General features: G+C 34.8%; 1 protein-coding gene across 5 annotated transcripts in view; it reads right to left on the bottom strand.

The window, feature by feature from the left end:
* EDEM3 (ER degradation enhancing alpha-mannosidase like protein 3) overlaps window positions 1-13,120 on the bottom strand; it is a 72,801-nt gene that overhangs the window by 15,513 nt on the left and 44,168 nt on the right. For 3 of the 5 annotated variants that reach the window (XM_027565561.1, XM_027565563.1, XM_027565564.1), the window contains exons 10-18: window positions 12,482-12,607; window positions 12,201-12,284; window positions 11,075-11,158; window positions 10,426-10,550; window positions 5,665-5,830; window positions 5,259-5,413; window positions 4,238-4,394; window positions 1,910-2,101; window positions 445-610 (exon numbers count right to left, since the gene is read on the bottom strand). In XM_027565561.1, the coding sequence (XP_027421362.1) occupies window positions 445-610; window positions 1,910-2,101; window positions 4,238-4,394; window positions 5,259-5,413; window positions 5,665-5,830; window positions 10,426-10,550; window positions 11,075-11,158; window positions 12,201-12,284; window positions 12,482-12,607 (1,255 nt within the window). The remainder of the gene's footprint in view (window positions 1-444; window positions 611-1,909; window positions 2,102-4,237; window positions 4,395-5,258; window positions 5,414-5,664; window positions 5,831-10,425; window positions 10,551-11,074; window positions 11,159-12,200; window positions 12,285-12,481; window positions 12,608-13,120) is intronic. The other 2 variants (XM_027565565.1, XM_027565562.1) reach the window with 1 other exon arrangement.

Below are 13,120 nucleotides of genomic sequence, written 5' to 3' on the forward strand. Positions count from 1 at the left end.
TGATTTTGTGGGAGAGCCAGGAACTGCACCCCCATGTATCTGATTCCAAAGCTTGCATCTGTGTGGAGGAATGGATATTTTCAGTGACTTATTTTAAGTGACTTAAGGTGGCAGGTGTAATTCTTGCCCCTAGGGGTTTTGGATCTCATGGGCACCATTTCTGATCCATGGTATCAGGTGTTTTTACCGTCACTCCTGCTGCACCTTCACATCTGACTCAACTACATTTATTGGCATTAATATATAGAAACTCAGATTTAGGTGTTCAAACACCTAAATGAGACATATACAAATTATTAAGAGAGTCATTGGATTACCTATCCAATATGCTGGCTAGTGAAGTAAAAACAATATGAAAAACTCTGATAAAATTTTGGAAAATGAAAGAAAAACCCTAAAGATGATGTTTTGGTTTTTAATGCAATGACATGGAGGATTACTTACCAATAACAATGCCACCAATGGCTCCAGCATTCTGTATGTTGCGTGCCTTTTCTGCAAACATGCACTGCCCTCTTTGTATCAAAGCAATTTTTCCCATCACTGCTTCAGGGTTAGTAAGTTCTGAACAACCGTTGTATGGTTTACTGCTTGCAACAAATCCTCTTGTCTGTCAGAAATAAAAAGTTACTTGAATAACTTTTATCTTCTCAAATCACTACCATGTCATTAAAATTCAAAATCTAGAGCTTTAAGGAGATCTCATTTCTTTTCTAACAATAACACATCCAATACACATTTAGCATAAATTTTTGCTTTCAACATTTTGCATATCATAGTCCCCAACCAATATTTCTACTGTACTTTGCAGTTTATAAAAGCATTTTTACATAAATCACTAAACCTGATCTTTATAATGACTCTGAGTTAAATACAGATAACATATACATTTTACATATGGGGAACTGAGATTCAGCTTTCATAATTTGCTCAAGGTCACGATGTTAGAAAGTGGTAAAGTTAGAGCCTGCTGGCAGACTCACTACATACCCAAACCCATACTTCAACAGCTGGGAACCATTTTTAAACCATCACTGGCAACCAGAAAAATTTTTGAAAGGGGAAAAAAAATGGATTTAGTGTACATAAATCTGCAAGCAATTCTTCTTCCTAGAAAAATTAAATCCACCAGAGAACTGATTTTAAAGATGTGAGTGTAAACATGTCTTAAGACCCTTCTTGCTCTTAGAATGTAAACTTCATGAGGGCATAAACCTTCACTGGTTTTTATAAACATGACATACAGCAAAAATCTAAAATAGTGCCTAGAATAAGAGTTGTTGAACAAGTCAATCTACTATAAACCTCATAGCTTTAAAGTATATACTAGAAAAAGTTTAAATTAGCGGTAATAGAGTTCAAAGACCATTGGTTTTAGATGATCAGGATATCTGAGTTCTGGTCTAGTAGCTAGCTAGCTTTGCTACCAGTCAGTCAGATAGTTGAACTGTGAGCTTTGTTTCCTATATTAAACTAAACCTATAGGATAAACTAGCTTAGTGGTCTTCCAAGTTTGCTTAGTGGAACCTCAGCATCTGATGCTCCTCACAGCCACTTGTTCAGAGCACTTTCGCTTTAGCTGTTCTTTACATTAAGCCTCTGAGTTAGATTTTTTGTTCAAAGAAAGGTTCCAGTAGTTTAAAAGCTTGAAAACCATTTTTAGATAAGCTAAAAGCTTTGAATTAAGAGTATGTGAACAACATTTTAAATAAAATTCTATAACCATATTGCAAACATAAATTATGACTCAATATTTTCAAGATATGCTTTAATCTCCTTTAATCTAGAAGATTAAATATTTAGGTGTTTTAAGTAAGTTAAAAATACTAAATTAGAACAGAGATTAAGAAATTAACAACACTTAAGTACTATCCAAGTGCAACCTCAACAATATTCTCAGTGCACACACCTCTTTATGTTTCGACAGGTCTGGCCCAAACTGTGCTGGGCCAGCAGTTAATACTACCCGGCCAAAAAACGGGTGGGAAACAATTTGTACAGCTCGTGGAGGGAGCTGCTGTTCTTTTTGTTGCTGACTCGACAATTCAATCATCTCCTGCATAAACCTCAACCCATCTTCTGCGTCAATCGAACTAGCAGCCTAGGAAAGAAACAAGATTAATTTTATCCTTTCTAGAAACTCAACTTTTTTATTTCTTAAATACTTCTGCAAATTTACTCCTTTCAGTTTTGGTCTCTACCAAATATTTACGGCCTTATTTCTTCTAAAAAATATTGCTTCTGGAAATATTTTCTGAATGTAACACCTGAAATTTTTATTAATGTCTCTTTCACTGTTTTATAAACCACTTTTGATACAAATTGAGAACTGGACTTCTGACCAAAGGCTCAAATGCTCACTTTGCTTGTTTTCTCCCCTGGTTATCCTTTTAAGAAATAAACCTCATACCTGACCTATACTCCCCTTCTTTGAAATTATGAACCAACAACCAGATTATATTCAAGGAATAAGTATCAGTCACCTATTATATCCTAGAACTTGACTAGGCACTAGGGACATAGTCTTTTACTTTAAGAAGTTTGTATCTAGATAAGAGATGTAAAAATAGCTACAATAAAATTTCTCAAGAGGGAAAGTAGACTAGGAACATAGAGAAGGGAATGAATGACTGATTTTGCCTGTGTGTATCTGGAAAATGTTTGGAATGACTCAAATTGCATCTTAATAGAGGAAAAGTTGAAGAGTGCCTGACTATAGTAGGAAAAAGATGAACTCCTAACACTTTACAGAAAAAGTCAATGGAACTTGATAGGAGATAGAAGATAGAGGAGAACAGAGAAGAGCTGGCATACAGAAATTCAAGCCTATCCTGAGATTTCTAGTTTGGGTGACTTAGAGAATAATGGCAGGGCTGTCTAAGATGGAGAACAAAAAGGAAGAGAGAGATAGACTGTGGTGGAAGCAGGGAGAGAGAATTAATTCAGGTTTGGACAGACTGAGATCTGAGATGTAAAAATGGATGACAGGTAGATTAAAGCTGGGTTTAAGAAGTAAAGTTCACAATCAGGATTACATACAGATGATCCACTGGAGAAAGAAGTAGCAACCCACTCCAGTATTCTTGCCTGAGAAATCCCATGGACAGAGGAGCCTGGTGGGCTATAGTTCATGGGGTGGCAAAGAGCTGAACACGACTGAGCATGCATGCATACACATATATCTAAGAAATCACACATACAAAGATGATGGTGGAGCTTGTAGAAATAGATGATACTATTGAAGAAGAGTACAGAAAGAAAAATATATGGTCCAGATTCTTTGACAGTGCCTATACTGAGTGGCTGTGCCAAGAAAGAAGAGTTGCAAAGGAATCTACAAAATACTGAGCAGAGTATTTGGAAAGATGTTGGGATGCCCTGGAAGACAAGAAAGGGGTATGTTCTAAAAAGAGAACAGTCAATAATTAAATGAAAGGTCAACCATATGAGGATGAAGGGGCCACTAGCTGGCAACTATGTCACTGGTGACCCAAGTGAAAGCAGGGTCATTAGAGATGTCATTCCCTCAGCTGGGACGAGTGAAACATAAGGAAGCAGACAGAAGATTCTTTAGGGAAGCATGGGTGTGGCAAGAATAAAGATGAGACAGAAACCCGAGGGGAAGATGAGGTGGTGAGAAGATTGAATTAGAGATTAAGGGATATCTGAATATGATTCTACTTCATTGAAATTATTTCTCAAATTGTACTTTTCTCAGAATTAAGGTAGGAATAAGGTGGATAATTTAAAGATCTCAGGTTATGAAATCTTTTAAATCAAAAATCAATAAAATTTTCCCAAAGACACATGTTATGTTGCCTAGGCATAGATAAATAAATGCATATTTTGATTAATGAATGAAATATTTAATACTCCTTGGAAACTAAAACAGTGTAAAACAGAGACATAAATAGTAAAACTAATTATTAGCTTTTAAGACTATGTCCTAAATAGTGGAAAGACAAGAGACTGAGAAACAGAAAACTTAGATTTGAGTCAGTATTTGACCTCATCAACACAGGCAAACCAGCAACCTATTTGTGATTTAACTGATTTATACTATAAATCAGGTTGAATTAGATGGCTTTCCAAGATACTTCCAAGCACTAAAATTCTGACCCTCTTACTTTAAACCGTACACTTACGGTTTTTAAAAAGTCAAATGTCATTATGTTATTAAAGCTAATGAGACCAAACAGGACAGAGACCATAGCTAATTAGTACAGCAATGTCTTACTTGGATTGCATGTTGAACCAACTGGACTCTCCCATCTTTGAGGTGAATCAAACTCACCCCCATCTTCTTCAAGATTTCTAAATGCTCAGGGTTAGTGGCCATGAAATCTCTGGCTCTCAGTGGGGGTTTAGCTCCACTCCTCAAACTCTCCTCTCTGCTAAAAGTAATTATAGACAAGGATTAAAAAACTACAAATCAGAATTTGGAAAAAACATAAGACAAAATAAAAATAATGTTAGATATTTGCAGAATTGCTAGTTTTAAACTAGTAAAAAATGGAATAAATAGAAACAGTATACAACTTAGGTTTTTAATAAGTGTTATAGCTTTCAAATATATTTTACAGTTATCAAAAGCTTGTATATTATCTGTAAGGCAGTATTAACAGCATTCTAACCATCTGAAGGTACAGAACAGCTTGGCTTGGGTATTTATTACTATTTATTTCTCCATCAAAAAAAACCCAGACATTTCTCTCAATATTTGAAAAGCAAAACAACGCGTATATCACTGAATAACATTCACTTAAATTTTCTTTTAATTTTCTAGTAATAGCTTTTCTAGTTAACTATTTTGAAGAAAATGAAGTTAAGGTAAAAATTTTTATTCAGCAACGAAGAATAAGTATCTCATCAAAAAATCAAATCAAAGCACTGTATTTTTCTTATACAGAAACTACAGATAAAAGGAAAAATATTTTCTACATAAACAAGATGTGGAAATATTTGATGAAACTATCCTATGTAAAAATGTGCTATGGAAGTTACAAACTATTATATGCTGCCAAAATTACTTGGTTCATTAATCAAAAGATATAAAGTAATTTCCATAATAATAAAGACATTACTGCTGAATAAACTTTGCTATCTATTCACCAATAATTTTAATTTTAATCCATTAACATACATACTTCCTCAATATTCTGGTTCTAAATGAATGTATTCCTGGCTACTCCTCACATTCTCTGTCATTTACTCAGAATTAATTTTGGTACTAACAAATATAAAATAAGACATCTTACACTCTGATGATGCCTCTAGGACAGCTCTTGTCCACCACATTTTTCAAGGGTTCACGGATGCTCTGAGCATATAGTGGATCATTAGGGAAGAGGATCTGAGTGTTTGGACAAGTCCAGTCAAAATTACTGTCATCCAGTTCTGTATATTCTGAAGTCTAAAAAGAGAAAAGAATGTTACGTAAGTACAAATAATTATTTTACTGAATATTATAGTTTGTGCAAAGGAAACATTAAGTGGAATGTAAGTATACATAGGATGCAATACAAGAAAACATCAAAGGTACTTCTTCAACCACCACTATATTTACTGAATGGTAGTCATGGATTAGTTTTCACTTACAAAAACAAAACAAACAGATAGGAGTAAAAAAGAGAATGAGATATTTAATTCAAAAACATAACCTACTGTGTTCTTCTTAGAGACTCTTTGATTTGTAGTAGAGAGCCAAAGAGGTAACAGATGAGCTTCTGTTGTAAAAATGTAATCTTCTATGTCAAAAATAATGTCTTCTTTATCCGCAAATAACAGGTAAAGATATTTAAACATTTCCGCCAAGAAGAAGGAATCCATTCTAAAATAAAAGATTATAGACAAATCTAAGTATGTAAAAATATCCAAATGTCATCTATCTGAAAGCCACAGAATCAAGCTCAATAAGCCTGTCTACACCAGTATAGACATCCAAAGAACTACAGAATGTATCTGTTCCCCAGTGGTAACGGCCTTGACTCCAAGCATATTCCAAGGAAATAAAAAAGACCAGAGGGGCTGCCTACCACACAAGTACACTAAAGCTTGTCAATAATATAGACAAGATTTTCCTATGGGCCTTCTGAGAAAAGAGTTTGGCATTTCGCTGGCATTTCTTCTACAGAGAATCAACATCAGGGAGGTAATGCTGATGAACTTTTACTACTGAGAATCTTATAAGAATCTTCAATTAATCTTAATTGAACTGGATAAAGTAATACAATTTTGATGTAGCTCATTACACAGCCATTTAAGTGATAAACAAGAAGGCTTTGAAAGTAACCATTTATGAAAAGTTACATGAAAAAAGTACAACACAAAATCATATGGACTATGATCATAACTGTAAATACTGAAATACTTCTCAAGAAGGGAATATGAAGAAATAAAGGAAATTAAAAACATATGTGACTTTACAAATGATTAATGTTATAATGTTTTAATAAACATTTTAAAGAAAAGCTTTAATAAAAAGTGGTAGAAATAGAGCATAGTTAGATGGAGTTACAGTAACAAGGAATTTAAGTAAACGTGCTACATTCCAAAGCATCTGAGCTTTTAGCAGTATGGCAACCCACTCCAGTGTTCCTGCTTGGAGAATCCCAGGGACGGGGAAGCCTGGTAGGCTGCCGTCTCTGGGGTCGCACAGAGTCGGACACGACTGAAGCGACTTAGCAGCAGCAGCAGCAGACAGGCTGCACAGTTTCATAAATCTGGGCAAGCACAATTCCTGGCATACGGTAGGCACTCAATAAATGTTTTCAAATGCAAGTTTAAACAGCATTACTGAAGAATGAAATGGAGAGGAAGCTGGACATAGTGGTAAGGATCTGGGGATTTTAGAATAGAAAAGACCTTCCAATGGCTAGCTATGACACCAAGGGGATACTATATAAGGACCATGAGCTCCAGTTATTCTGAAAGGACATAATACATGCTTAATAGTGGTGTAAAGACTAAATGAGATTCTATAATGTCAAATATCTGGCGTAGCACTTGGCATGCATATGAGCTTAAAAATAGAACTATCATAATTTTTCCCATATATAAATGATGTTTTATTTTAGAACAACTCACCTATAATGTTTCAAAACTTTTTTGAACATTTTGGATGTTAATCATTATAGAATAGATAAAATACTTCCCTGTCAACCTGCAATACATTTATGGTAATTTAACTTTATCTGGAGGGCTGATAGTTACTATCATGAGCAAATGCTAGTTTGAGAACTATAAACTAATGTGCAAGATTTGATTTAAAAAAATTTTTTTTAATTGGTGGGAAATTACAATTTTGTGTTGGTTTCTGCCATAAAACAATGTGAATCAGTCATAATTATATATATATAATATCTAATTAATCTATAATTATAATTAATATATATAATTATATATCTCCCTCCTCTCCCTCCCACCCCCCATCTCATCCCTCTAGGTCATCACAGAGCACAGGACTAGGCTCCCTGTGTTATTTAGCAACTTCCCACTATCTATTTTACCCATGATAGTGTATATATGGCAAGATATTGATTTTTGGCAAATTCCACAGATGACTGTGAAACAGATAATTTGTAAACGCTCAGAAAAGAATAGACATGGTAAGATCACTGCAGTATGAGTAGAGTAAAGGTAGTGAGTTTGAGTATTGTATCACATAATCTATTTTGTACTTAAAAACCATAACTATATACATAAATGCAAACACACAGCCATTAAAATTGTCTGGAAGACTGTTTATAAAACTGCCAACAGTGATAATCTTAGGATGGCAAGTAGGAAAGTATTGCAGGAAAATTTTCATATTCTTTTTTGCCATTTAAATGCTTTAAGTGATCATTATTAGAAAGATACAGATATTTCTATTTTGAAAACTGGGAGGGAGGGCACGGAGGGGAGGCATAGGTGAGCCAGACAATAAGGTAGATCTGCAGGGGAATAAACAACCAAATGCAGAGTATTAGATGGAAATTCTTACAGCATACTTATCTAAACCCCAAATCACTGAAAACAGTTGTTTGGCTAATACATTTTAGATGACTGAGATGATATTTAAGCCTTCCTTTTGGTCTAGATACACACAAAAAAAAACCCAATAAAATGAAATTTTGCTGGGATAAGTATTAAGTCCCAAGTTTACAATTAAAAAAAAAATCAGCTTTTTAAGAGCAGAATAGAGAACACCCATTTGTCAGCAAGTCACTGTTAAATATCTGAGGTCAACTGGCCACAAGTTCACTGTGTGTTGAACATAATAAACCTGCTGAAAAAATCTAAAGCACATCTAATAACATGGTATGACGAAGATTAGCAGTTCTCAACCTTTTGTTGGACCAAATGCATCCAAGAGATACAATGCTACCGTGCAAAACAGCGGACAGAGAGAGGAAGCCCGTCAGCCCCTCGGAAAATGACCCATCTTGTGGCTGAACCCAGATGGTAACGGTGTGGGGGGCCAAGCACACCTCGAGTACCGTTAATTCTGGATGTGACATTTTAAGAGACACTCTATAATACAATCAGAATGGGACAAAGGCAACAATAAGAGATCCAGAAATATCATATAAGGAATATTCAGCAGGAGAAAAAAAAAAAGAATGCTAAATTTAGAAAAAATGGAACTCTCTAGACGTAGTAAATCATGTCTTCCTCTGTAATTCCTCCACCTGCTACTTTTCTTTCTACTTCAGCACACATCAGGCTTCCTGGGGCTCCACAGTAAAGAATCTGCCTGCAACACAGGAGATTTGCAGGAGATGTGGGTTCGATCCCTGGGCCAGGAAGATCCCTTGGAGGAGGAAATGGCAACCCACTTCAGTATTGTTGCCTACAAAACCCCATGGAGAGGAGCCTGGTAGGCTACACGGGTTCACATAGAGTTGAATGCAACTAAGACTTGTGATTCTTTTATACCCACCTTCCTCACTTACTGCAAGTCACAGGAGGGCAGGGACTAATTCTAATTGGTCTTTTCATCCTCTTACCTAAGAGCAGCATCTGGTATACAGTAGACAGTTAATTACTGTTCCTTCAATGAGTTGCCAGCAGAGCATACAGTCAAAAGCCTATATGCCTTGATTAGAATTAATCTAACTAATTCTGAGACCTCGGACAAGTTCCCTAACCTCTCTGTGCCTTGGTTTCTTCATCTATAAAATGAAGATCATAACAGAAATTATACTTCAGAGGGCTGTTGTAAGGATCAAAGGAATTAAACATAGAAAGTGTTTAATTAGAAGAGTTCTCAGAATGTAGGAAGTAGCCAATAAATGTTACAGATAAATACACAAGCCATCTGCTTTCATTTCTTGCTGTTTTCTGTATGCCTGCTTCCAGAAACCTATCCATTTCTTATCAGCTGTGGTCAAGCAAGGAGATCTCAAGTCTAATCAACTATTACCTGAATACTCTGAGAGAAGGACTGAGGGACAACTCTGTGATTAGACAATGAGTGTTGTGTTTCCCCTGTTCCTAGTTCCTCCACTGGGAACTCCTTTTACCACTTTCTTTTTTCTAGTCCTGATCCTTCAGGACATGAGATGCTCTAGAAACCTTTAAGTAACTATCACATTCCACTCTGCATTTCACATCCCTTTAATATGCTCCACAGCACGAACACAATACTTTAAAGCCTGTTTATCTGCCTACCCCAATGATTCAAAGATAGAAAGGACAAATTTGTTTATCTGTAATCTTCAAAAACTAGTATAACTCTGGCACATAACACATTTTAGTAAATATTTGTGGAATGAACATTTGCTAACCAAATGAACAAATTTTAATGTTCATTTAGACATGTTGCTATGTTCTGAGCAGTTAAAACAACCAAATCGAATGATCCTGGAATAACTGGAATCTTAGTGACTTTCACATTAACCAAAGCATGCTTTTTGTATCTTGAATGCTCCACGTCATCTACATCTATCCAGCATCCAATAAAATATAACCTGCCAACAATCCTCCACAGCCCTCCAAATCAACAACAGAATAAGAATATACACAGTAACCACAATGCTTTTGACTGAACAGGAATCATCATTTAGATCATGCACCATCACCTTGATGATTTCTAACATTTTACATAATAGAAAAAACTATTAACAAAGAAGAAAACTCCAACTTTCCTAATACTCCAAAGACCAAGGTTCTGATGTTTAACAATCACTTATTCATCTATTTAAAAATCATTTGAGCACTTAGTATGTGCCAGTCACTATGGCAAAAATACAAACTTTCAAACAATTTAAAATAAGCCTATTTCAGAGAGTTAAAAAAAAAAAAGTAAGCACAATGAACTAAGATTTACATCTTCAAATACCCTTGTAAAAGCATTAAGCTTATCTGAAGGCTAACTAAGAATCATATTTTGTGTTGTTTCAGAGTTACCCTGAGGAAAGGGGAGGTTAGGAATTGTTTTACCTGTCCTCATGACTTCCAGTACGAACATCCTTCATGGCAGCAAATCCGCAAGGCACTCTAGCATATTTATTTAAATTTTCAATAAGTGTTTTCCCTACTTCAAGGTAGTAAGGATCTCCTGTAGCCTATTAAAAAGGAGAACATACGTATACATATACACAGCTTATATGCACCATATAACCATTCATTTATCAAATATTTATCGAGCACCTACAGGGCGCCAGGCACTGAACACATGTTACATGGAACCTGGTTCTGAAAATAAGCCACGCGTCTGCTTTATGAGTTTCTTAAACACACAACTGGAAGGCAGCACAACTGTCCATCTTAGGCTTTAAATGGAATTTCTAACGCCCAGAAGGGCGGCCTGACAAAAAAAGGCAAGAGACACGCTTTAGAAAGCAGCTCTAGAGTATAAAATTTCTCTTTAATGCAATGTTTAACAAACGTTTTGAAAAGGCATAAAGCTTAGAAGTCAATTCTTGCATCTTTCAATACTCTATGAACTAGATGAATAAGAACCATGATCTATCCAACCATTATAACATTATATAAGAATTTTGAAAACCCAATACTATTATTATAAGATAGTGAGTTATCCAATAGAGAATGAGGGCTAAATAGCAAAAAGAGAGTTAAATTAGCTTACTTTATACAAGAAGTAGGTACTTTCTGCAAATTCTGGCCTTAACGGATGTTGAGCCCAATGTACCCTGAAATCTGTGGTAAATGCCTAGACAAAACAACATACAAATATTCATAAAAGTATGATTTAAAAAAATAGTTCTAGAGTATATTGCAGTATGTAAATTAGATCACAGACAAGTAAAAATAGTTAAAATATTGATAACAATCTATGAAATGAAAATTTTCATTGCTTAAAATCACAATTCATTTTTGTGAGGCTGTTATTTTTACCAATTAAATGGGATTGCTTTTTTAAATGATCACTTTGGCTATTAGGAAGCTTAGGAAAAACTATGACTTCAGTAATGCTACTACGCAGGTCCTGATGGCCCACATAATTGTGTTTTCTTTTTTTTTCCTTTTCACCACTTTTTCCTCTTAATTATTAAGTCCCTCACCCTCCTACTTCTATTTTAGCATATGCACTCTTCTTCTTTCTTTTTTAAATAAGAATCTCAAATCCTCTGTGGCTTGAAACAAACACTTCAGGAAGCCTTCTGTATTGGTGAGATGCTTAGATATCTCAAAGAGGGTGTAGTCATATACAAATTTGGAAAATTTTTATGGTACACTTCTGGAAAGCCAAAAGGCATGCTATTAAAATCCTGCAGTATCAAGCTAGCAAGAATATTTATTATTAACATATAAAAACCAGGGAGAACAATTCTTAAACAGCATGAAGAGCTAACATTTCCAAATTTCCAGGGAGCACATGTGATCAGCAAAGCATATTCAATGTATGTGGTTTTTATAAAATACACTTTAGAAAATGAAAAGTACAAAAGTCTCCCTAGCTGGCAGGTATGTGTCAAAGCCAGAATGAGATAATATGCAATGGTATGGATTAGAAAAGGTTGAGAAATACCAATCTGGAATATTTTTTTAATATTAAATTAATAAACTGTCAGCATTATCCTAGACTTCTCTTAATACATAAGGAAAAGGAAAAACATACATTGTGTAAACCCAAAATGTATTAAATATTTAACCAGGAAAAATAAAAAAGAACCAATCTTAAAAATGACATTTTCTACCTTTAAATTATCAATCTATAGACTGAAGTAGAATTCCAAATATGATCTGCTTACCTCTGGTAGAAAATTGTGTTTTTTAATCACCTGATATAACATTTCATGAGTTTCAATAGCAGGTCTAATATCTCCCTTTAAGACCTAAAAACCAACAATAACAACGAAATAACCTAGTAAAGCATGAGTTGATGTTATTTGCAATCATTATATACACAGAACAATCCAGGTTAACACAAATTTGAGTGTGACTCTGTTTTGATAATTCAGTTTTGGAGATCACAAATACACTTAATTATTCTACTTCAGTATTAAGAAAATTAAGAGTTTGTTTTTTTTACCTGCAAACCTGGAAAAAAGGCAAGCAAAGCATCCATCCAAGTCCGAGCATTCAGCATTGGCTTGTGGATATGCACATCAAGTAGAAGAGGTGGCTGGCTTATATACCTCATGATGGCATCATAGTGCTAAAAAAGGTCACAATATGTGTTCATGAAAGTCGATGAGAAAAGATGTACTGTTTTAAATACAGCATATCATTAACAGCACTGTGAAGAAATGAAACCTGAATTTACATATGAATAAATTTACTAAGGAATTGTTACCTAAACTAATGCATCTCATCGGTGCTGCCACTCTTACGGTCCACTACCTCTGTCTTTTACGGTCTTAAAAATTCTTCTCCCCTTCTTTCATCTTCTCCTAGAATTTCTCAGCCTTGACAACAACAGGTTGAGCTGTCAGAGTCAGTGAATGATAACAAACCAACAAAAAAAATAGTATCTGTCCTCATGCAACTCAAGAAAATCTTGTTATAATCTAATAAATGATACATGTAATAGTGTTTCTAAAAGTATTCAACTGATGACTTATTAGGACTTTTACTAGGTTTTTCCCCCTAACTCATCTATTATTTGTTAACTATTATTGAGTACCAGCTAGATCTTAAAGTACTGTTCTAATCATTTCATATGTATTAG

This window comes from Bos indicus x Bos taurus, chromosome 16 (genome assembly GCF_003369695.1).
Source record: "Bos indicus x Bos taurus breed Angus x Brahman F1 hybrid chromosome 16, Bos_hybrid_MaternalHap_v2.0, whole genome shotgun sequence".
NCBI lineage: Eukaryota > Metazoa > Chordata > Mammalia > Artiodactyla > Bovidae > Bos > Bos indicus x Bos taurus.